This window comes from Neovison vison, chromosome 7, assembly GCF_020171115.1.
Source record: "Neovison vison isolate M4711 chromosome 7, ASM_NN_V1, whole genome shotgun sequence".
Classification (NCBI taxonomy): Eukaryota; Metazoa; Chordata; class Mammalia; order Carnivora; family Mustelidae; genus Neogale; species Neogale vison.
Window position 1 is genome coordinate 51,055,694 of NC_058097.1, and position 22,524 is coordinate 51,078,217.

General features: G+C 47.0%; 1 protein-coding gene across 3 annotated transcripts; it reads right to left on the reverse strand.

The window, feature by feature from the left end:
- Positions 1 to 92: 92 nt before the first annotated feature.
- On the reverse strand, positions 93 to 5,649 carry CD37 (CD37 molecule). 3 transcript variants are annotated; one of them, XM_044256900.1, is made up of 9 exons: positions 5,545 to 5,649; positions 4,799 to 4,953; positions 4,605 to 4,677; positions 3,606 to 3,730; positions 3,431 to 3,505; positions 2,785 to 2,889; positions 1,925 to 2,161; positions 1,473 to 1,556; positions 93 to 480 (listed from the first exon to the last, which is right to left on the reverse strand). In XM_044256900.1, the coding sequence occupies exons 2-9, from the start codon at positions 4,865 to 4,867 to the stop codon at positions 403 to 405; spliced, it is 846 nt and encodes a 281-aa protein (XP_044112835.1). In that variant the 5' UTR covers positions 4,868 to 4,953; positions 5,545 to 5,649; the 3' UTR covers positions 93 to 402. The 3 variants fall into 3 exon arrangements, with proteins under 3 accessions (XP_044112835.1, XP_044112836.1, XP_044112834.1); XM_044256901.1 differs by having other exon boundaries at positions 4,799 to 4,873; positions 5,545 to 5,647; XM_044256899.1 differs by lacking the exon at positions 5,545 to 5,649 and adding an exon at positions 5,128 to 5,142 and having other exon boundaries at positions 4,799 to 4,873.
- Between the last annotated feature and the right edge of the window lie 16,875 nt (positions 5,650 to 22,524).

The window sequence follows — 22,524 nt, forward strand, 5'->3', positions numbered from 1 at the left end:
CTCTCTTCTCAACAAGATGTAGGCTATATACTGTGTTGCCTCCCCTCGCCCGCAAAGTGTGTTGGTTTGTGTTTTGACAGAGGATAAAACTATTTTACCAAAATGCAGGGGATTTATTTGGGGTTTGGGTGAAAATAATCCTGTGGGAGGTGGTAAGCCGAAAGATGAGGCAAGGAAATGAGGTATCTTTGGGGACAGGAAGCTGGTGGCCGGAAGCCCCAGGTCCCAAGGGAGAGGTGACAGCAGCTGGGCAGGCAGACATCTGAGTCCCCCAGGGAAATGAGGAGGTGGAGGATTCAGCGGTTGGGGCGAACTGGGGATTGAACAAATATTTACAGACCACAGGGAAGCCCCTAGGGCACTTGAAGGGGACAGGGCGGGGCTTTGGGAAGAGACTGGGGCCTAGCGGTACCGAGTGAGCCGGTCGTAGACTTGGTCCAGGTTTCTGCACAGGAATATCGAGAGCGTCATGAAGCTGAGCTATAGAGAAAGGAGACCTGGTCAGAGAGGTCCGCAGGGTCCGGCGGGGGGTACTGGGGTAGGGATGGTGGTTGTTCTGAGGGAGAAAAAGGGGTAGTGCCTGGGGAAGAAAATTAAGTGTGGAGATTCGGGAGGGGTGGAGAAAGGTGAGGTTAGAGGGGGAGCTCAGCCAGGTTGAGAAAGGTGGGTCAGGGATGGGAATTTGGGGGCTTGGGGTAGACTACCAAAGATGCGGGGGGTGGGGAGGATGGAAAGAAAGGGAACAGGGTGGGGTAGGGAGTATTCAGCTGTGTCTAGCGCGGGTTCAAAGTTTGGGAAGGAGTGAGATCCGGAGCTAGCCCAGGGTACTTTATTCTGGAGGCTCATCTGTCTCTCTCACTGCTTCGGCTGCTAATTCCACCTCGACCTCCACCTCCTCGCCCGCACTCCCGGTCTCAGGTTGTTCCTCGTCTTGATCCCAAAGCGGCCAGGGCCCCAGGGCCACGGGCAGCTTGCCCTGTGGGGACTTGTCCCCCCAGTTGGGACAGGCATCTGCCATGCCCCAGCCACCCCACAGACCGCCGCTACGCCCGCTGCTGCTCAGTACACCACAGCGCCCGCCGCCGCCATCAGCACTGGGTCCAGGCCCGGGGCTGGAACTACAGGCGCCCAGCACCTGCCGCTGCCGTTCCCGGCGGAGCGCCCTACGCAAGAGTAGCAGGCTGAGCCCCGCCACACTCACCTGCAGGGAAAGGGGAGGGATATTGCGGCTACGAGCAGGGGGCAGATTCGCTAAGGAGGGCCAATGAGAGCTTCGCAAGGGCGGGAGGGAACGCCTACTTCTTGCGTGCAGCCAATCCGGGCTTGCAAGGGGTAGGTCTCCCGCGTGCATGCGGAGAGGCAGGAGAACCTGAATGGGCTGACGCTCTAGGCTTGCCCCTTTCCCAGGTGTTTGGGGTAGGGCCATCTAGGGATTGTAGGGCCAATTGCGAGTGGGGGCTGGACCAAATTACCTCAAGCAGACCGACACCTAGACAAATGCCCACTATGGAGATGAGGTTGTTGTGCAACCATTTTTGGAGGCTCCGCGCGCAGCCCTGGGAATGTGGGATAAGGTTAAAAGTAGGGTCTTTCTGGGATTCGCCCTCAAGCCCGTGCCCACTGTTCTCCTTAGCCTAGCCTTCACCCCTCTTTCAGGCAACGCCCCTCATCCTCGTTAGTAGGGTTTTCTAGTCTCCAACTCGCCTGGTCCCACCCTCCTCGCCTTTTCTTTTAGGTCCCGCCCCTACAACCCGGGTCCCTCCTAGGGCCCCCCACCCCTCCTGATGTGCCCCTTTCTCATAGCCCCACCCTTCAGACCCTTCCCTAGTCCAGCGGCTCCGTCTCCTGGAGAAGCAAGCCCAGACCGCAGCCCTACCCCCGCACAGGGCGCTCCCCTTTCTAGCGGGCTCCAAGCCCTCCCCACCTCGCTGTAGATATTGCTGTTTGCAGGAACCACGCAAAGGTCAATACTGTGCCGGGGCCGCGCCAGGGGTCCGGGCCGGCTGAACTGGGGGAAGGAGAGCTTATCGAAGACTGCGGAGTCATTGGTCGCCGATGAATTATAGCAGGAGCAGGGCACGCGATGCACGTCCGACTCGTTGCTGATGAGGCTGGGGATACTGAACCAGTCCCGAGGAGAGTTCCAGCCGCAGCAGCGCAGCTGCGAAGAGGGACGGGAGTCAAAGGGACGGGGACTGGAGGGATTCAAGATGATTTGGGGGTTCAGGGGACTGGATGATGTGTATGAGGTCGTGTTGGGGAGCAGAGGGCTAGATAGTGGGCACGGCGGGGGGATGGCGGGCTAGGCTTGGGGGCATTAGGGGAACATGGGGTTGGGAGAGACGAATCACGGGCCACCTGGGGCTGTGGGAGGAGCAGCAGAAGACTGGTGGGCAGTGCAATTCAGCCTAGGTAGGGGACAGGTGGATGGGAAGGCAGGGCCACGTGAATAACCAGGGAATGGAGTCTCACGTGGGCCGGGTCCCCTGGGGCCAGAGTCACTAAAGATCAGGGAGTTGGGTCACACTAGGGCCTTGGGACTGAGGGCGAAGTCTTGTCGGGGCAGAAAACAGAGCCTCTCCAGGGCCTGGGAGCTGGAGGGAAATGGCCACAGGAGTGTGTTCGGCTATCTTCTGGGGGCGGGGTGACATTGGGGGTGCGGTAGGGTTACCTGAAGGTGACCCTACTCCACCCCCGCTTCGTTGGGGCAGGGGGCAGAGCTACGTCAGAATCCCAGAGCTAGAAGGAGGGATAAGCATCTGGGCAAGCGGGGACCCCACGCACCTGAAACTGCACGTAGTCCCAACTCTCCTCCGCCGCCGACTCCTCCGGACGCGAGCGGTAGTTCTGGATGGTCTCCAGCACGATTTCCTTCACCCTCCGCTCCAGCTACGAGGCGGAGAGTGAGGCTGGATAGGCTGGGTTTCCACCCGGGTTTGCCCCTACCCAGTCCAGCTACTCCCGGGCTTTCTCAGTCCCAAGGGGTCCCCCAGCGGTTTGAAGGCGCTCTCGATTTCTCACTGAATGGCTAGCTAGGTCTCTGTTCCTCAAAATCTGCCTGTTTCTACCGTCCTTCTGTTCCCCCGCTATCTCCCACGGTCTCTCATTAGGTCTCTGTCTCTCTGGGAGTCCCCTGTTTCTCCCCCAATTTTTTTTTTCTTTCTTTTCTTCTTTTTTTTTTTTTTGTTTGTTTGTTTCCCCTTGGATCTCTGTCTGTCTTGCTATGTCTGTTTTCCTCCATCCACGTCGTGATCTTGCTTTGAATCTCCTTGTCTCTATCTTCCTGTGCGTCTTCTCTGTGTCCCTGTCTCTCTCTGTCTTCCTCTGCCTGTCACTGTTTCCCTTTGTCCTTGTCAGCTGTGTCTGCTTTTGTGTTTTTCCACCACCCCCATACATTTGGGGGGAGTGTGGGAGGGAAAGCCAAGCTCACCCGCATCCGCTGAGTGGAGATGAGGATTCCCAGGGTGATCTGCGTGGCAAACAGGAGCAGAAGTATTCCAAAATACTGGTGGGCAGAGTGGAGAGGTCAGACTGAGCGCACCCCCAACCAGGATACAGAGGCTGCCAGGGCTCTGTTTGAGGGGGAATGTGGACAGGGGACTCACCAGGCCCAGGAGGCAGCGGAGCTCCTTCAGGGACCCCACACAGCCCAGGAGGGCAAGGCCCATGGTGAGAATTCCTGAGATGGCCAGGGCCTTGGACCAGATCTGCAGGGGCACGAAGGACAAGCCTGGGGGAGGTGAGAGGCGGTGACATTGTGCTCAGGCGCACAGCTCCAGGAAGCCCCATTTCCCACCCACACAGCCACTCAACTGGGGAGCAGTATTCGGGGGAACTCTCTGGGTGTCTGTCCCTGCCACATGTTGAGTCTCTATTCCTCTCCTTCTGGGATTCTTTGTCTCCTTCTCTCTGAGACTCTGCCCCTTCTGAGTCTCTGCGCCCCCCCACCCCCCTGCCCCAGCTCTTTGTTTCTGCTCTGGATCTCTGTCCCCTTTCTCTCTGGAGGCCTTCTTCCTCTTGCTCTCAGTCTCTTTCCTCCTCCTGCTCCTCTTCACCCCCAACAGTTTCAGTCCCATCACTTGATCTGTGACATTGGATCACTAAAACCTCCCTGAGGGCGGGGAAAAGATCTCTATTCCTTAGGGTTATTTTAAGGGACACATGGGAGGCACGCGTTTAACGCTGTCCTCAATACAGGGCAAACACTTATTAAATCTGAACCATTAGGATCGCGACTATTATTCTATTACGACTCTCCTATTATTATTAGTGTTCTCTCTGCTTTTCTACTTCTTTGCTGTGTAACATCCAGTAAATGACATCCCCTCTCTGAACTTCAAGAGAGGGGAAGGTCTGTGGGAGGGTCTGATAATCATCTGCATGAGCTCTACAGCCTAGGAAGTGCCTGAGAAATGGCTATTACCATTTTTTATTATCATTCATATGCACAATTCATTTGCCAGAGGAAGACTGCAGGGGCTAAGAGCAGTGGCAGGCTGTGAAGCAGAACCTGGGACAAGGGAGACCCCCCAGGACGTCACCTGGGGGCAGACCAGGTCATGCTTGCTCCAGGAGGCCCTCCCCGATGGCCCTGGCCCCCTCACCTACAAAGGACACAAAGCTGGTCTTGTCAATGAGTATCCAGATGCCGAAGCAGAAAATAAGGCTGCCTAGGACCTGGCAAGAGGAGATGGGAATATGGCGGTGGGCAAAGGCGAGGGGGACTGGGGAAGGTATATCAGGTCAGGGGGCTGGGGCAGGGGCTGGGGCTGGGTTGGGCAGCCATGTGGCAACTCACGAAGAAGAAGAGGTTGAAAACGAAGAGGAGGTATTTGATGAGGCTGAGGCAGCTGTCCTGGGCCGACATCTTCACCTAAGAGGGGTCGGCAGCCCGTGGGAGGGACAGAAGAGAAGAGGTGTTGGGCCCGGAGGAGATGAGCAGAAAGACAGAAGCTGTGAGAGACAGAGAGGGAGAAAGGAAGAACACAGAGAAAGAGGAAGTCTCCCCGCCCCCCCCGCCCCCCCGCCAGCAGTGGAGCCCCACCCCCTCCCTCTACAGGCGAGGTGGCTTTCTGGTCTGTTTCTGCGCCTCCCTGCCTCCCTCACCTGCCCCACTGGGACACACACCTGTACTGGAGGGGCCTTGGAATTTTTGGGCACCAAGGACACGCTGGGTACTCCCTCCCAGGTCTCCATGGTTCAGGCTGGGGGACCCCTGAGCTCCTTGCATCCACCTACTCTGGGCACCAGGACCCCAGGCCAGCCCTGGACAGCAGCCGACCTCACAGACACTCTGACCTCACTGCCTGCTAAGCTCTGCCGTCTCTGCATCTCTCTCTGCCCCCACCCCCACCCCTTCCCAGCCCTCAGCCTCTCGTCCTCCCTTTTCTGGGTCTCTGTTCCCTTCTGTCTGGGTCTCTGTCCCTCCCTGCCCTCCCTTCCCCAAAAACCGCCCCGCAACCCCCCCCACCCCGCATCTATCTCCTCCCTCTCTCTGGCCCCTTCTCTCTGCAGGCCAGTCCTTTCTCTGCTTATGCGCCCCACCTTGTTATGGGCCCCCTCTCAGAGTCTGCATCCTGTTCTTGGCAACAAGTGTAGAGCGTGGTGCTCCCGCATGCTAGGGCAGGGCTTGGGCACCTGGGGGAAGTGAAAGTGCTGCAGTGCCCCCAGTGGGAAGGTCCCTGGGAGTGAGGGGGGAGTGGTGGCTGGGCAGTGCCTAAACACCCAGAGAGGAAGCTGAGCCTCTAGCAGTACTTCCTGCATCTGCACTGGGGCCCCAAGAGGGGGAGGCTGGGGAGGAGTTAGGATTGAACCCGGGACCTTGACAGTTAGATCTAGGTCCGCGCCTGCTTGCTTGTCTCTTGACCTGAGCCGCACACCCCGCAGCCTCTGAAAGTGCCCCCTGTTGCCCCATGGCCCCTACTCTTGTCAAGCCAGATTTCCATGATTGGGGATGTTCCTATCATCCTGACACCCACCCAGGCCTTGGAAAACCAGTGCCTCTTAGAGACTCAGCACCCTCTCTTGCTGAGAGATCTCATCTACTTTTTTTTTTTTTTAAAGATTTTATTTAAAAAAAAGATTTTATTTATTTATTTGACAGAGATCACAAGTAGGCAGAGAGGCATGCAGAGAGAGAGAAAGGGAAGCAGGCTCCCTGCTCCATCCGAGGACCCTGAGATCATGACCTGAGCCACCCAGGCACTCCTCCACTTTTTTTTTTTAAGACTTCAAATGCAGAGGTGCCTCGGTGACTCAGTTGTTAAGTGTCTGCCTTTGGCTTGCTTGGGTCGTGATCTGGGGGTTCCAGGATCAAGTCTGGAATTGGGCTCCCTGCTCAGTGGGAAGCCTGCTTTTCTCTCTCCCCCTCCTCTTGCCTGGGTTCCCTCTCTGGCTGTCTCTCTGTCAAATAAATAAAATCTTTTAAAAAAAGCTCCAGGGGTGCCTGGGTGGCTCAGTGGGCTCTCTGCTCTCTGCTCAGCGGGGAGCCTGTTTCCCTTTCCCTCTCTCTGCCTCTCTCTTTGCCTGCCTCTGCCTGCCCGTGATCTCTGTCAAGTAAATAAATAAAATCTTTTTTTAAAAAAAAGCTCCAAATGCAATTTATTTTCTTATTAATGTCATAAAAAGTCAATCATATTAATAGTTTTCTGATGTTTGGCACTGGACGTTCTATTTTTCCATTACTGAGGAATAACTGATGATTATAATTGTACATATTTCAAGTGTACAACATGATGATTTTTTTCTTTTAAGATTTTATTTACTTATTTGACAGAGAGAGATCACAAGTAGACAGAGAAGCAGGCAGAGGGAGAGGGGTAAGCAGGCTCCCTGCCAACCAGCGAGCCCGATGCGGGGCTCGATCCCAGGAACCTGAGATCATGACCTGAGCCGAAGGCAGAGGTCCAACCCACTGAGCCACCCAGGTGCCCCCAACATGATGATTTTTTAAAAATATTTTATTTATTTATCAGAGAGAGAGAGCACAAGCAGGGGGAGTGGCAGGCAGAGGGAGAAGGAGGCTCCCCATTGAGCAAGGGACCCTGATGTGGGGCTCGATCCCAGGACCCTGGGATCATAACCTGAACTGAAGGGAGACACTTAACTGATTGAGCCACCCAGGTGCCCAACAGGGAGATCTGATAACATATACACTGTGGAATGATTACCAAGCTCAAGATAACACATTCATCATTGCACAGAGTTAACTTTTTTCTTCTTTTGGTGGTGAGAACCCTTAACAGATATCCTCAGCAACTTTCTAGTATGCAATACTGAATTATTAACTATAGTCACCATGCTGCACATTAGATCCTAAGAATGTATTCTTCTTTTAACTGAAAGTCTGTGCCCTTTGACCCACATGTCCCCATTTCCCCCATGCCCTAGCCCTGGACAGGCACCATTCTACTGTTTTTTTTTTTTTTAAGATTTTATTTATTTATTTGACAGAGAGAAATCACAAGTAGGCGGAGAAGCAGGCAGAGAGAGAGAGAGGGAAGCAGGCTCCCTGCTGAGCAGAGAGCCCGATGCGGGACTCGATCCCAGGACCCTGAGATCATGACCTGAGCCGAAGGCAGCGGCTTAACCCACTGAGCCACCCAGGAGGCACCATTCTACTGTGTCTATGAACTTGGCTTTTAAAATTTTTGCTTTTGAGATTCTACATTTAAAATTTATATTCTTTTTTTTAAAAAGATTTTATTTATTTATTTGACAGAGAGAGATCACAAGTAGATGGAGAGGGAGGCAGAGAGAGAGAGAGAGAGAGAGAGAGAGAAGCAGGCTCCCTGCTGAGCAGAGAGCCCAACGTGGGACTTGATCCCAGGACCCTGAGATCATGACCTGAGCCGAAGGCAGCAGCTTAACCCACTGAACCACCCAGGTGCCCCTGAGATTCTACATTAAAAAATTTTTTTAAAAATTTTATTTATTTATTTGACAGACAGAGATCACAAGCAAGCAGAGGCAGGGAGAGAGAGAGAGAGAGAGAGGAGGAAGCAGGCTCCCCGCTGGGCAGAGAGCCCAATGTGGGGCTCGATCCCAGGACCCTGAGATCATGACCTGAGCTGAAGGCAGAGGCTTTAACCCACTGAGCCACCCAGGCGCCCCGAGATTCTATATTTAAATGATCCTGTGCAGTATTTGTCTTTCTGTGTCTGGCTAATTTCACTTAGCACAATGCCTTCCAGTCTCAACCATGTTGCAAATGGGAGGATTTCCTTCTTTTTCATGGCTAAATAATATTTCATTCTCTGTGTGTGTGTGTGTGTGAGTGTGTATGTGTGTATGTGTGTATGTATTTTTTTGTATCCTTCTTATTTTTTTTTCTCCTCTGACTGGAAAATATCAAGAGATCTGTCTTCAAGTTCACAGATTCTTCCTTCCTTGGTGGGCCAACCCCTGGGTGGCTGCCCTCATTCTCTCTCTCCTTTCCCATACAGCCCATCATTCCCTAATCTAATACTTTCTGCCTCTTGCTTCTCTACTTTCTCCACTTTTCTCTGTATAATTGAGTTGGGCTGGCTTAGGATTTGTGCTCTCCCTCCTGGACCCAAACCTCATGCTCCTCCCTGGTCTTAGTCTCACCCCTCCAGTCCATTCTCCACATGGCCTGAAAGGGTCTTTTGAAACCTAGACTCAGTTTCTATAACTCTAAGTCCAAATCTCACTCAGGACACTGGTCCCTCATCCCTTACCCCTCATCTTCCCTTCTAAGCCAAATTTAAGTCCTCTATGTTCTACTACTAACACACATTTCAGATCCACCCACTTGTCTCTTAGCCACCATCCTAATCCAGGCTCTCATCATTTTCCACACAAATAACTACCATTACTTCTGTATTGATTGTAGTGGGTTGAATGGTGATACCCTGCCCCTCCCCTCTCAAAAGTTATGTCCATGCCAAAGCAGTCTTTAAAAAGAAGTATCAAAATCTCAGATTTCAAGATACATTACAAAGCTGTAGTAATCAAAACGGTATGGTACTGGCACAAAAATAGACACATGGACCAATGGAACAGAAGAGAGAGCCCATGGGGTGCCTGGGTGGCTCAGTCAGTTAAGCATCCAACTCTAGGTGTTGGCTCAGGCCATGATCTCAAGGTTGTGAAACTGAGCCCTGCACTGGGCTATGTACTCAGCAGAGTCTGCTTGGGATTCTCTCCCTCCCCCTCAGCTCCTCCCCTCCCTCATGCTCACTCTCTCTCAAATAAATAAATAAATGGTCCCTGGGTGGCTCAGTTGTTAAGCATTGGCCTTCAGCTCAGGTCATGATACCAGAGTCCTGGGATCGAGCCCTGTATTGGGCTCCCCACTCAGAGGAAAGCCTGCTTTTCCCTCTCCCACTCCCCATGTTTGTGTTCCCTTTCTCATTGTCTCTCTCTCTGTCCAAAACAAACAAACAAACAAACAAACACAAAAAACCCCCAAATAAATAAATAAATCTTAAAAAAAAAGAATAGAGAGCTCAGAAATAAACCCATGATTATATTGTCAATTAATCTTTGACAAAGGAGGCAAGAATATTCAGTGGGGAAAAAGATAAATGGTGTTGGAAAAACTGGACTGCTTTCTCATACCATATGCAAAAATAAACTCAAAATGGACTAAAGACCTAAATGTGATTCCTGAAACCATAAAAATCATAGAAGAGCGCATAGGCAATAATTTCTCTGACATTGGCCCTGCAACATTTTTCTAGATACAACTCTTTTTTTTTTTAAAGATTTTATTTTATTTATTTGACAGAGAGAAATCACAAGTAGACAGAGAGGCAGGCAGAGAGAGAGAGAGGGAAGCAGGCTCCCTGCTGAGCAGAGAGCCCAATGCGGGACTCGATCCCAGGACCCTGAGATCATGACCTGAGCCGAAGGCAGCCGCTTAACCCACTGAGCCACCCAGGCGCCCCTAGATACAACTCTTGAGGCAAGGGAAACAAAAGCAAAAATAAACTTCGGTACTACATCAAAATGAAAAGCTTCTGCACAGCAAAGGAAACAATTGACAAAACCAAAAGACAACCTACTGAATGGGAAGAGATATTTGCAAATGACATATCCAATAAAGACTTAGTATCCAAAATATATAAAGAACTTATACAACTCAACACCCCACCCAAAAAAATAACCCAACTGAAAATGGGCAGAAGACATGAAAAGATATTTCTCCAAAAAAGACAGACAGATGGTGGCCACAGACATATGAAAAAGATGCTCAACATCACTAATCATCAGGAAAATGCAAATCAAGACCACAATGTCATATCACTTCACACCTGTAAGAATGGCTAAAATTGAAAACATAAGAAACAACAAGTGTTGATGAGAATGTGGAGAAAAAGGAACTCTCAGGTACTGTTGGTGGGAATGCAGACTGTTGCAGCCACTGTGGAAAACAGTATGGATGTTCCTCAAAAAAAAAAAAAAAAATTACCATATGATCCAGTAATTCCACTATGAGGTATTTACCCAAAGAGTACTAAAACACTAATTCAAAGAGATATGTACCACTATGTTTATGCAGCATTATTTATAATAGCCAAATTATGGAAAGAGCCCAAGTGTCCATCAATAGATGATGGATAAAGATGTGATATATAAGGGAATATTATGCAGCCAATAAAAATAATGAAATGTTATCATTTACAACAACATGGAAGGATCTAGAGCATACAATGCATAGTGAAATAAGTCTCATATGTGGAATTTAAGTAAAAAAGCAAACAAAGAGGAAAAGAGACAACCCTAAAAACAGATTCTTAACTATAGAGAACAAACTGATGGTTACCAGAGGGTAGGTGGGTGAGGGGATGAGTGAAATAGGTGAGGGGGTTTAAGAGTACACTTATGATGAACATTGAGTAATGTATACAATTGTTGAATGTATATAATTGTTGAATATATTGTATACCTGAAACTGATATAACATTGTATGTTAAATTATTGGAATTAAAAAAATATGTTCATGTCCTAGAATCTGTGAATGTGACCTTATTTGGGAAAAAAGGGCTTTTCACATGTAATGAAGGATCTGGAGATGAAATCAAACTGCGTTATCTGAGGGATCCCTAAATTTATTTATTTATTTTTTATTTTTGTATTTTTTAAAGATTTTATTTATTTATTTGACAGGGAGAAATCACAAGTAGACAGAGAGGCAGGCAGAGAGAGAGAGGGAAGCAGGCTCCCTGTTGAGCAGAGAGCCCGATGCGGGACTCGATCCCAGGACCCTGAGATCATGACCTGAGCCGAAGGCAGCGGCTTAACCCACTGAGCCACCCAGGCACCCAGGGATCCCTAAATTTAATGAGTGTCCAATATTGTAAGGGACACACAGAAGACACAGAGAAAAGAGAATGCCAGGCGAAGGAGGAGGCAGATTAAAATTATGCAGCCACAAGTTATTTTAGGAAATTTTAAAAAAAGATTTTTAAAAAATTTGACACAGAGAGAGAGACAGTGAGAGAGGGAACACAAACAGGGGGAATGGGAGAGGTAGAAGCAGGCTTCCTGGCCAAGTGGGGAGCCTGATGTGGGGCTTGATCCCAGGACCCTGGGACCACCACCTGAGCCCAAGGCAGACAATGACTGAGCCACACAGGTGCACCATATCTTAGGAAGCTCTTTGACTATGGCTCACAATTTGGCCTTGGTCTAGGGAACATAAGAAATTTGGAGTTTATTTGGCTCCTCGGAGGACTTAACTTTAAAAGGGGCAGGTTTGGGGCACCTAGTGGCTCAGTTGGTTAAGTGTCTGACTCTTGATTTTAGCTCAGGTCATGATCTCTGGATTGTGAGATCAAGTCCTGCATCCTGCTTACGATGCCCAGCTCTGAGCCTGGTTGGGATTCTTTCCTTCTCTCTCAAGATGCTTCCTGCCCCAAAGAATAATAAAAAAATAAAAGGGGCAGGTTTTCATAGACTCAGGAGAGGAGGGAGATGGAGAGAGTTTCAGGAAAAGGGAAGTTCAGTGCAAGAATTAGAACCAGGGAACAGTGGATATAGAGAAGGTGGGGACGGTGCAGAGGAAAAAGGCACGAGAGGCTGCCGAGTGTCTTGAGATAAAAAGAGGTTGGGGGCGGGGAGGAGGAAAAAGAGGCCTGAGAAGATATTCTTCTTTCAATTGTTCATTTGTCTCAGTTAATTTATGGGGGTGCCTGGGTGGCTCAGTACGTTGGGCCTCTGCCTTTGGCTTCATGATCTCAGGGTCCTGGGATCGAGTCCCGCATCGGGCTCTCTGCTCAGCGGGGAGCCTGCTTCCTCCTCTCTCTCTCTACCTGCCTCTCAATCTACTTGTGATTTCTCTCTGTCAAATAAATAAATAAAATCTTAAAACAAAAACAAAAATAAAAACAAAACAAAACAAAAACATTTGTCTCAGTTAATTTAGAAATCATATTTTGCAAAGAGGCATATTTAGTATCCTGAAAACATTTGTAAGCCTCAAAGTACCGATTACAATAGGCATTCAGGTTTTTGTTTGTTTTTGGGTTTTTGTTTGTGTTTTTGAGCTGTAGTTTTCTAATTTAATTTAGACTAAAACAAATTTGGAGAGATTGGAAGTTCCCCATCATTGCTATTGGAGTTCTGAAACACTTTTGGTCAAGTCATTCCATTTAGTTAGAAGTGTGCCAAAATACGGACCATGGTCCCAGAAGGGGCAGAGCGGCCTCAAAGTGTTTGGATGACTGGGAATCCCATTTCTTAGAGGTTTCTCTTTATAGCAAAGAGAAAAATTCCTAGACAACACAGTTGCAACAAGAAGCAGCCTAGTTCCAAACCAGAGTTGGAACAATGTCCAAATAAATAGTCTTAGAGAGAACAAAGTCTTAAAACAGACCCTAAGTAATGCCTAGAGAGCTGAAAACACAGAGAGTGGAGCTTGAAATCCAGGAGAAAAACTTACCCTCAAACTCCAGGGTCCTCAAGAAAGCAGTGAACTCAACTGGCTCTGTGGGTACTGGCATGTGTTTGCTCACCAGCTTTGGAGTCGTTGGGGGTGAGGTGGGTTGTCTTCTCTGGATCCTACTTCTGATCATCAAGTATTGTTAACCTTAAAGACAAAACTATTAGTGATTTTACCAGCAAAAAAAAAAAAAAGGGTTTTTTTCAGGACAGTGAATTGCAATTCAGGACAAGCAAGCTATGGCAAAACCATAGACAAGTCCAAGAAAAAAGGGGAAAACTACTTTTTAATTTTTTTAAAACAGATTTTTTTTAAAAGATTTTATTTATTTATTTGACAAACAGAGATCACAAGCAGGCAGAGAGGCAGGCAGAGAGAGAGGAGGAAGCAGGCTCCCTGCTGAGCAGAGAGCCTGATGCGGGGCTGGATCCCAGGACCCTGAGATCATGACCTGAACTGAAGGCAGCGGCTTAACCACTGAGCCACCCAGGCGCCCCTTAAAACAGATTTTATTCATTTATTTGACAGAAAGATCACAAGCAGGCAGAGAGGCAGGCAGAGAGAGAGGAGGAAGCAGGCTCCCTGCTGAGCAGAGAGCCTGATGCGGGGCTGGATCCCAGGACCCTGAGATCATGACCTGAGCCGAAGGCAGAGGCCCAACCCACTGAGCCACCCAGGCGCCCCAAACTACTTTTTTATAGAGGAGGGGTAGGATTTGGGGGTCTTTTGTCAACACAGATCTCCACTGGAGCCACGTGGGAGTTTGAAGTGTAGTGACATTTCATTGGCTGAGTTGTGACAGTCTCTCTTTGGCTGGAGTGTTGCTGGGTAGGAGAAAACCTTTCTTTCTTTCTTTCTCCTGGAGGGGTAGTCAAGTAGTATCCACCTGAAAGTTATGTTTCTTCCCGCTGGGTCTACAATTGACTGGGGTGGTAGGGTTTGAGAGCTCCCCTTTCTGGCCTCCAGACTCAATTTAGTGGGGTTACCCTTTATTAATATTACACATCTGCAATCCCAGTGGGGTTCTGAGCTCTCTGTAGGCAAAGTCCATGTCTGTCTTCTTGGACACATATTTGGGGTCTGGGTAGTAGCGGGGGAAGCTTAAATACATACCAAAAGTTTGATAACAAGAAAAATAACTGGGAAGAACAAGCTTCCCACCTCACCCCTCATCTCTACCTCACCCACGGCAATGGAAGCAAAGTGCATGCTCCACGGGGCGCCTGGGTGGCTCAGTGGGTTAAGCCACTGCCTTCGGCTCAGGTCATGATCTCAGGGTCCTGGGATCGAGTCCCGCATCGGGCTCTCTGCTCAGCAGGGAGCCTGCTTCCCCCCCACCTCTCTGCCTGCCTCTCCATCTACTTGTGATTTCTCTCTGTCAAATAAATAAATAAAATCTTAAAAAAAAAAAAAAAAAGTGCATGCTCCAGAGCAGGGATGAGGCTAAAAGCCTGACCTCAGAAGCGCGCTTAGGTGGAAGGGTACTGGGCTCAAGGTCTAAACAGGTAACTGTGGAGGTGGGCAGGCCAGGCCGCTCACACCGGAAACTGAGTGGGGAAAGCGCGCATGCACAGTGTCGAAGGTTGTACTGGAGCAGAGGGGCAGAATCCCCCGCTTGATCAGTAGAAGGCGCGCCTGGGGCTGTGGCGCATGCGCAGAGGAAAGGCGGGAAAGGTTACACGTGAGGCCGAGCGAGTTGTGAGCTGACTTGACGAGGCTTGAAGGGTTCGGTAAGTTTCTCAGTTGAGGCTTCTTCACGTTCATTTTTTATCCTAACTGAACACACATAAAAGCACGGGGCCTCCAGGCTGGGAAGAGGGGGACAGCCCAGGGAGGCCTGGAAATTCATAGGTACAGGGTGTGCTGGGCGTTGCTCCCGAGCTGCGGTTCCTGGACGTCCTGGGATTTGCCGAGCCGAGGGCTCCAAGAGGCCCGAGAGGCCTCCCCCCCACCCCCGCTTTTTTTCTCCCCCAGGACCCAGGGTACAGGTTTTGGCCCCTCCACTGTCTGAATCTTCCTTGGGGTCTTGGCTGTTGGTTTCCACCCTTGAGGAGGCCCAGCTGGTCAAGCGTCCCGGCAGTGGAAACCTGGGTGGAAGCCATCTTCCCTCGGCCTATTAGGCACAATTCTCCCCTGCTCCTTGAACCTGACCCCGGCTCCCCTGTTTCCTCCCTGGAAGTTGTAGTTCCAGGGAAGGAGGTACACCGAGGGCCCCCCTTCCAGAGGGCATGGGCCTGAGGTAGTGGTTGCTGGGAACGGTGATGTGAGGTCACGCGTGGGGCTCACCAGCGCAGCTCAGCCCGGACGGAGGGTCTGCTCAGTCCACGGGGCTGAGTAGGGGGCACAGCGGGCGGGGAGGGGGTCAGTTCGCAATGTCTCTGTTTGCCAAAACTCACTGTTTTCATGGAAGGGTCCGGTTTATTACTCATTTGCCAGAAAACTTGTTTGAAAGAAGACCCTTCCGGAGTGTGTTCTAGAAAGGTGGCTGTAGTTTTTCATGGATGAGATTTTCCTTCCTCCCCTGCAGCTGGACGAAGGAAGAGTGGGATTGGGTGTCAACATGGGATGAGGAGAGTCAAGTGCTCCTTGTTATTTCTTTCTTTCTTTCTTTTTTTAAATTTATCTATGATAGAGAGCGAGAGTGGGAACACAAGCAGGGGGAGCTGGAGAGGGGGAAGCAGGCTCCCCACTGGGTAGGGAGCCCGATGCGGGGCTCGATCCCAGGACCCCGAGACCACGACCTGAGCCGAAAGCAGACACTGAACAACTGAGCCACCCAGACGCCCCTGCTCCTTGTTATTTCTGAGGTATGTTACATTTCAGCTGTGGCCCGAGTATTGTAGCAGTGGGCGTTTGGACTTAGGTGGGCTGCCAACTCTTACAGAAACGTCTCCAGCCTCCTCCACTTGGTTGACTTTTTTTTTTTTTAAGATTTTATTTATTTATTTATTTGACAGACAGAGATCACAAGTAGGCAGAGAGGCAGGGAAAGAGGGGGAAGCAGGCTCTCTGTTGAGCAGAGAACCTGATGCGGAGCTTGATCCTAGGACCCTGAGATCATGACCTGAGGCGAAGGCAGAGGATTAACCCACTGAGCCACCCAGGCGCCCCTACTTCATGTATTTTGAGATTTATTATGTTTGTATACATTTGTAAATATTGACTTCATGATGAATGGAGCTTTTTTTTTTTTTTTAAAGATTTTATTTATTTGACAGAGAGAGATCACAAGTAGGCAGAGAGGCAGGCATAGAGAGAGGAGGAAGCAGGCTCCCTGCTGAGCAGAGAGCCCCATGCGGGACTCGATCCCAGGACCCTGAGATCATGACCTGAGCTGAAGGCAGCGGCTTAACTCACTGAGCCACCCAGGCGCCCCTGAATGGAGCTTTTTTATCATTAGTGAATATCCTTCTCTATATCTGGTAATACTTATCTCAAAGCCCATTTTATATTACATTAATAAGGCCACTACAGCCTTCTTGTGCTTAATTTGCAAGATAAATCTTTTCCTATTAAGTTAATTTCATTTATCTGTGTAAAATTAAGGTGCATCTCTCCAGAGGCTTATAATTGGGTCTCTCTCTTTTTTTTAATATTTTATTTATTTATTTGACAGACAGAGATCACAAGTAGGCAGAGAGGCAGGCAGAGAGAGAGAGAGAAGGGAAGCAGGCTCCCTGCTGAGCAGAGAGCCCGATGTGGGACTCAATCCCAAGACCCCGGAATCATGACCTGAGCCGAAGTTAGAGGCTTAACCCACTGAGCCACCCAGGTGCCCCCTAATTGGGTCTCTCTTATTCATCCTGACAATCTTTGCCTTTTAACTGGAATGCTTAAATTGAAACATTTCATGTAATTATTGTTATGATTGGATTTGGGTCTCCAGTTTTTGTTTTGTTTTTTGCTAATTTTTTTGGTTCCAGTTCGCTCATCTTTTTTTGGATAGCTTGAGTAATTTTTAGTATCCATTTAAATTTATTGTCTTGGTAGCTATAACTCTTTTCAAGATTTAGCAGTTTTTCTAAGGATTACAATGTATATTATTAACTTTTTTAAAAAAGATTTTATTTATTCATTTGACAGATAGAGATCACAAGTAGGCAGAGAGGCAGAGAGAGAGGAGGAAGCAGGCTCCCTGCTGAGCAGAGAACCCTATGCGAACTCGATTTCAGGACACTGGGATCATGACCTGAGCTGAAGGCAGAGGCTTTAACCTACTGAGCCACCCAGGCGCCCCCATGTTATTAACTTTTTATAGTTTAGTTAGTATTAATATTTCATCAGTTCACATACAAATGTGGACATTTTACAACCTTGTAAGTCCAGTATTTATATCACCTGCTGCTTTTAATATGTCTTACCTCTAAAGTTTAGTATAAAACCTACAACTTATAATTTTTGTTTTAATATTCATGTTTTAGAGAAATTAAGACAATAGTTTTTTTTGACAATTTAGTTTTTTATATTTACCCACATATATACCATTTCTGACTCTTTATTCCTAAAGATCCAAGTTTCCCCCTGATGTCATTTCCCTCAGTCTCAAGAACTTCTTTTTTCATTTTTTTTTGTAAGGTGGGTCTGTTGGTGATGAATTCTCTTCATTTTTCTTTATTGGCTTAAGTTTTTATTTCATCCTGTTTTCTTGAAGGATATTTTTGTTGATTATACAATTTCTGCTTTCTTTGCTTTAAAGAAGTTATTCATCTCTCTTTTGGCCTTTGTAATTTTTCTTTTTTTTAAAAGATTTTATTTATTTTTTGACAGAGAGAGAGATCAGAAGTAGGCAGAGAGGGGCGCCTGGGTGGCTTAGTGTGTTAAGCCGCTGCCTTCGGCTCAGGTCATGATCTCAGGGTCCTGGGATCGAGTCCCGCATCGGGCTCTCTGCTCAGCAGGGAGCCTGCTTCCTCCTCTCTCTATGCCTGCCTCTCTGCCTACTTGTGATCTCTCTCTGTCAAATAAATAAAATCTTTAAAAAAAAAAAAAAAGAAGTAGGCAGAGAAGAGGGGGAAGCAGGCTCCCTGCTGAGCAGAGAGCCCGATTCGATTGGGGGCTTGATACTTCAGGGCTTGATGCAGGGCTCCATCCCAGGACCCTGGGGTCATGACCTGAGCCAAAGACAGACGATTTAACCCACTGAGCCACCCAGGTGCCCTTGTAATTTCTCCTCTTTTAATTAATTATTTTTATTAACATATAATGTATTATTTGCCCAGGGGCACAGGTCTGTGAATCATCAGGCTTACACACTTCACAGCATTCACCATATCACATACCCTCCCCAAAAGTTCATTGGTCTTTGTAATTTCTGTTGATAAGTATGCAGTATTTGGTCTTGTTCCCCAGTATGTAATCTGTTCTTTTTCTATTCTGCTCTCAAGATTTTTCTCTTTATCTTTGCCAGTTCTTTCATTTATACCTTTTTTATGTTCTAGGAGCCAATCAATGATCTTACATCATATTTAGTTGTTAAATCCCCTTAGTCTCTTCTGCTCTGTGAGTTTTTTAGAGTTTACTTGTTTTCTTCGACTTTCAAAGTTTTGATGGGCACTGATCAGGTAATTGGCAGAGTCCCTCAATTTGGGTTTGTCTGATGTTTTGTCATAATTAGACTGGAGTTAAGGGTATTGGAAAAATACCACCGAAGTGAAGTAAGTGCCCTTTTTAATCACATCACATTAGACTGTGATTCTCTCTCTTTCTCTGCCCCCTCCCCTATTCTCTCTCTCCCAAGTAAATAAATATTTATTACTTTTATATTTATTTGTTTGGGGGAGAGAGAGCACGAACAAGTCAGGGGGGCAGAGGGAGAGGGACAAGTAGACTCTGCACCGAGTGCAGCGCCTACTATGGGACTCAATCCCCTGACCTGAGCCGAAATCAAGAGTTGGATGCTTAACCAACCAAGCAACGCAGGCACCCCACTAAATAGATCTTCAAAAAATTATTTATTCATTTGAGAGAGAGAGAGCCAGCAAGCACAGGAGTGGGGGTAGTAGGAGAGGCTGAGGGAGAGGGAGATGCAGGCTCCACACTGAGTAGAGAGCCCTGATGCGGGGCTCTATCCTAGGACCCTGAGATCACTACCCAAGCTGAAGGCAGACACTTAACTGAGCCACTCAGGGGCCCTGAAAATAAATAAATAAACCATTAAAAAAAGACTCATGATATCCACACGACATCACTGGTGATCTTAACACTGATCAGTTAGGGAGTGTTTTCCTTGTTTCCCTACTGTATGCTTTGCAGGAAGTTTCCCCCTTTTTATATATATCACAGATTTTCCAGCTTTACAGTATAATGATTACAACTGGTGTTTAATGCAACTGTTTGGACTGAGTCAAGGGAAGAGACTGGAAACAGGGAGGTCCAGTTACTTACTATGGCTTTTGTAGTAGTTCAGGTGAGAGATGATAGTTATCTGAACTTACAGTGGCAATGGCAGTGATGCATGGAACTGGCAATGGAAGGATGCATTCAAGCATTTCTGGGCAAATGGGTTGCTTATGGTAGCCTTAAAAGAAACAGGGCACGTGAAAGCCATAGTGAAATACTACTTTACACCCATGATGATGACTCTAATAAAAAATTCAGATAGTAAGTGTTACTGAGGATATGGAGAAATTAGAATACTCATATACTACTGGTGAGGTTAGAAAATGGTGCAGCCACTTTGAAAAACAGCTTAGCAGTTCCTCAAAAAATTAAACTTAAAAATTTTTTTAAAAGATTTTATTTATTTGACAGAAATCATGAGTAGGCAGAGAGGCAGGCAGAGAGAGAGGGGGAGGCAGGTTCCCTGCTGAGCAGAAAGCCAGATACAGGGCTCTATCCCAGGACCCTGAGATCATGACCTGAGCTGAAGGCAGAGGCTTTAACCCACTGAGCCACCCAGGTGACCTTTAAAATTTTTTTTTAAAGATTTTATTTAAATTTTATTTATTTATGGCAGCCTTAAAAGAAACAGGGCACGTTATTTGACAGAGATCACATGTAGGCAGAGAGAGGGAGGGAAGCAGGCTCCCTGCTGAGCAGAGAGCCTGATGCGGGGCTTGATTCCAGGACCCTGAGATCATGACCCGAGCCAAAGGCAGAGGCTTAACACACTGAGCTACCCAGGCACCCCCAAATTAAACATTTTTATCATTTGACACTGCAATTCCATTTCTAGGTACATTCCCAATAGAAATGAAAACATACATACAGAAAAACATACATGAATGTTCATAATAACATTATTCATTATAGTCAAACAGTGGAGACCACCTAACAGTCCACCGACTGATGATGAATGGATGAACAACATTTGGCTTAGTGGAATATTATTTGGCCACAAAAAGGGATGAACTATTGATACACCCTATAGTATCAATAAACTTTGAAAATATGCTAAGTGAAAAAAGCTAATCACAAAAGACCACATATTACATGATTCCATTTGTATGAAATGTACAGAATAGGTGTATCTGTAGAGGCAGAAAGTAGATTAGTAGTAGTGGTTGCTTAGGGCTTGGGGGTAAGCAGTGGTCCTGGAGGGATTAAGCCATGATGAGCAGATGGTGCAGAATTTCTTTTTTGGGGTGATAAAGATGTTCTGAAATTGTGATGGTGGTTGACCAACTCTGTGAATATAATAAAGGCCCTTGGATTGTACAGTTGAAATAGGTAGATTGAGTATATGATCTGTATCTCAGTAAGATTATTACCAAAAAATCAGGGAACATATGGCAGGGGAGCTACACTAGTTCAAACTGCACTTGTTCAAATTGAAGTGCTGGTGGGACATCCAGGTACAGATGTTGTGCAGCTGAGAAGTGAGTTGGGACTAGACATATGGCACTATAAATCATTAACAGAAAGTATTCATTCAACAGAAAGCAAGATAATCTATTCATTTGGTCCAATTTACTAAGCATGGTAGCTCAGTGGAAGGTTTCAAGCAGGCACTTTTAATATTTAATCACACTGAGTTTGTAGTGTAACTGAGGACTGATCTCTTCTCTGGCATTTAAGACAATAGTAGTAATAGTATGTTATTGGTGCTAGCTGATGTCCCTCCTAAATTTTAGTTGAATTTCAGTTTAACTGACTCAATAGGAATTGCTGTCACCTCCTAAAATAAAAACCTTTACAATAAGTGGCTATGCCAATATCCCTTGAGTAGTTTGCAGAGTATTTGGGGATGATGAAAGTTGAAATTTAAGGTTATATTAACTTAAAATAAATTATTTTGGTATAATTTACAATCTAAGTGTATTTAGAATTAGTTGATCTCCTCACTGAAGGTAACGAGTCAAGCCATAAAACCTAACTGGCTATACAGTTCATCACAGTTATTTTGTAACACCCTCTGTCTACACTTGCCACCTCCCTATCAATCCCCAGATTACTTTGGGGTAAACAGAAATTCCACAGTAAGGAAAATGACTGTCAAAAGGGAGAAAAGAATTAATGATTCCAGTAATTTTAATGATCATGTATCCCTTGTTTACTGTTAATAAATGCTTAGTTTTAAAATCCCCCAAATGAGATACTTCTTAAATTACAGAAGATGTTGGGCTCTGTTTGCTCTTTTAATTCATCAGAATGTAAGTATTTTTAAAGTAGGCTCCACACCCAGCACAGAGCCCAAAACAGGGCTCGAACTCATGACTGTGAGATCAGGATGTGAACTGAGATCAAGAGTAGGACACTCAACCGACTTAGCCACCCAGGCGGCCTTTATCAAAATCGTTTCTTGTAGAGAGTGTCAAAAAAGTAATTAATATGGCATACTGTGAGATAGCTAGTAAATCTTTAATAATTGACCCAAGGTTTTATTTGGTAGGTCTAAGACCTGACCTTATGGCTCGAAATTCCAAGTTCGAACTTGATTATATGCCTAAACGAATGAGCATTGACTAATGGCAATGACCAGTAGGCAATGACTATGACCAATAGTAAGTACCATTAAATTTTTATTAATAAAACAAAACCAAACTCAGAGTTTGGTTTGTTCTTATATCTAGTCTGACCCTATACGGGGGAAAGGATTCTTTTTATTTTTTATGTTTTTTTATTCGACAAACAGAGATCACAAGTAGGCAGAGAGGCAGGCAGAGAGAGAGGGGAAAGGATTCTTTATAAGAGAACTTACATGAGAACTATCAATACATCAGTTCCATCAAAAGCTGTTGACTGGAATATCTAAAATTAGGTAAATGAAATTGTAAAAAAGCAAATTAGGGGTACCTGTGTGGCTCAGTTGTTAAGAGTCTGTCTTCGGCTCAGGTCATGATCCCAGGGTCCTGGGATGGAGCCCTGTGTTGGGCTCCCTGCTTGGCGAGTGGCCTGCTTCTCCCTCTCCTACTCCCCCTGCTTGTGTTCCCTCTCTCGCTGTCTCTTCCCCTGTCAAATAAATAACATCTTAAAAAAAGATCAAATTATAAATATTAGAAACTATAGAACTCTCGCCCTCAAAAATCAGGGTCCTTTTAAAATAATTTTCAACATAGCTCATTCAAAATCAAGATCAGTCATATTGTACCACCCCCAGAGGAAGAAGCTTAGGGAATTCATGGGAAAATTACCCATGAGTTTTCACTGTAAAGTTTAAGATCAAAAGGATGGCTGGTTAT

Bases quoted from the DNA above. Each gene is read 5' to 3' on its own strand.
- CD37 (XM_044256900.1), bottom strand. From the start codon at position 4,867: ATGTCGGCCCAGGACAGCTGCCTCAGCCTCATCAAATACCTCCTCTTC. The intron at 3,731-4,604 runs GTGAGGGGGCCA...CACCTCCCCCAG, and splicing joins CAGCTTTGTGTCCTTTGTAG to GCTTGTCCTTCGTGCCCCTG. The intron at 2,162-2,784 runs GTGCGTGGGGTC...CCCTCTTCGCAG, and splicing joins GGGACTACGTGCAGTTTCAG to CTGCGCTGCTGCGGCTGGAA.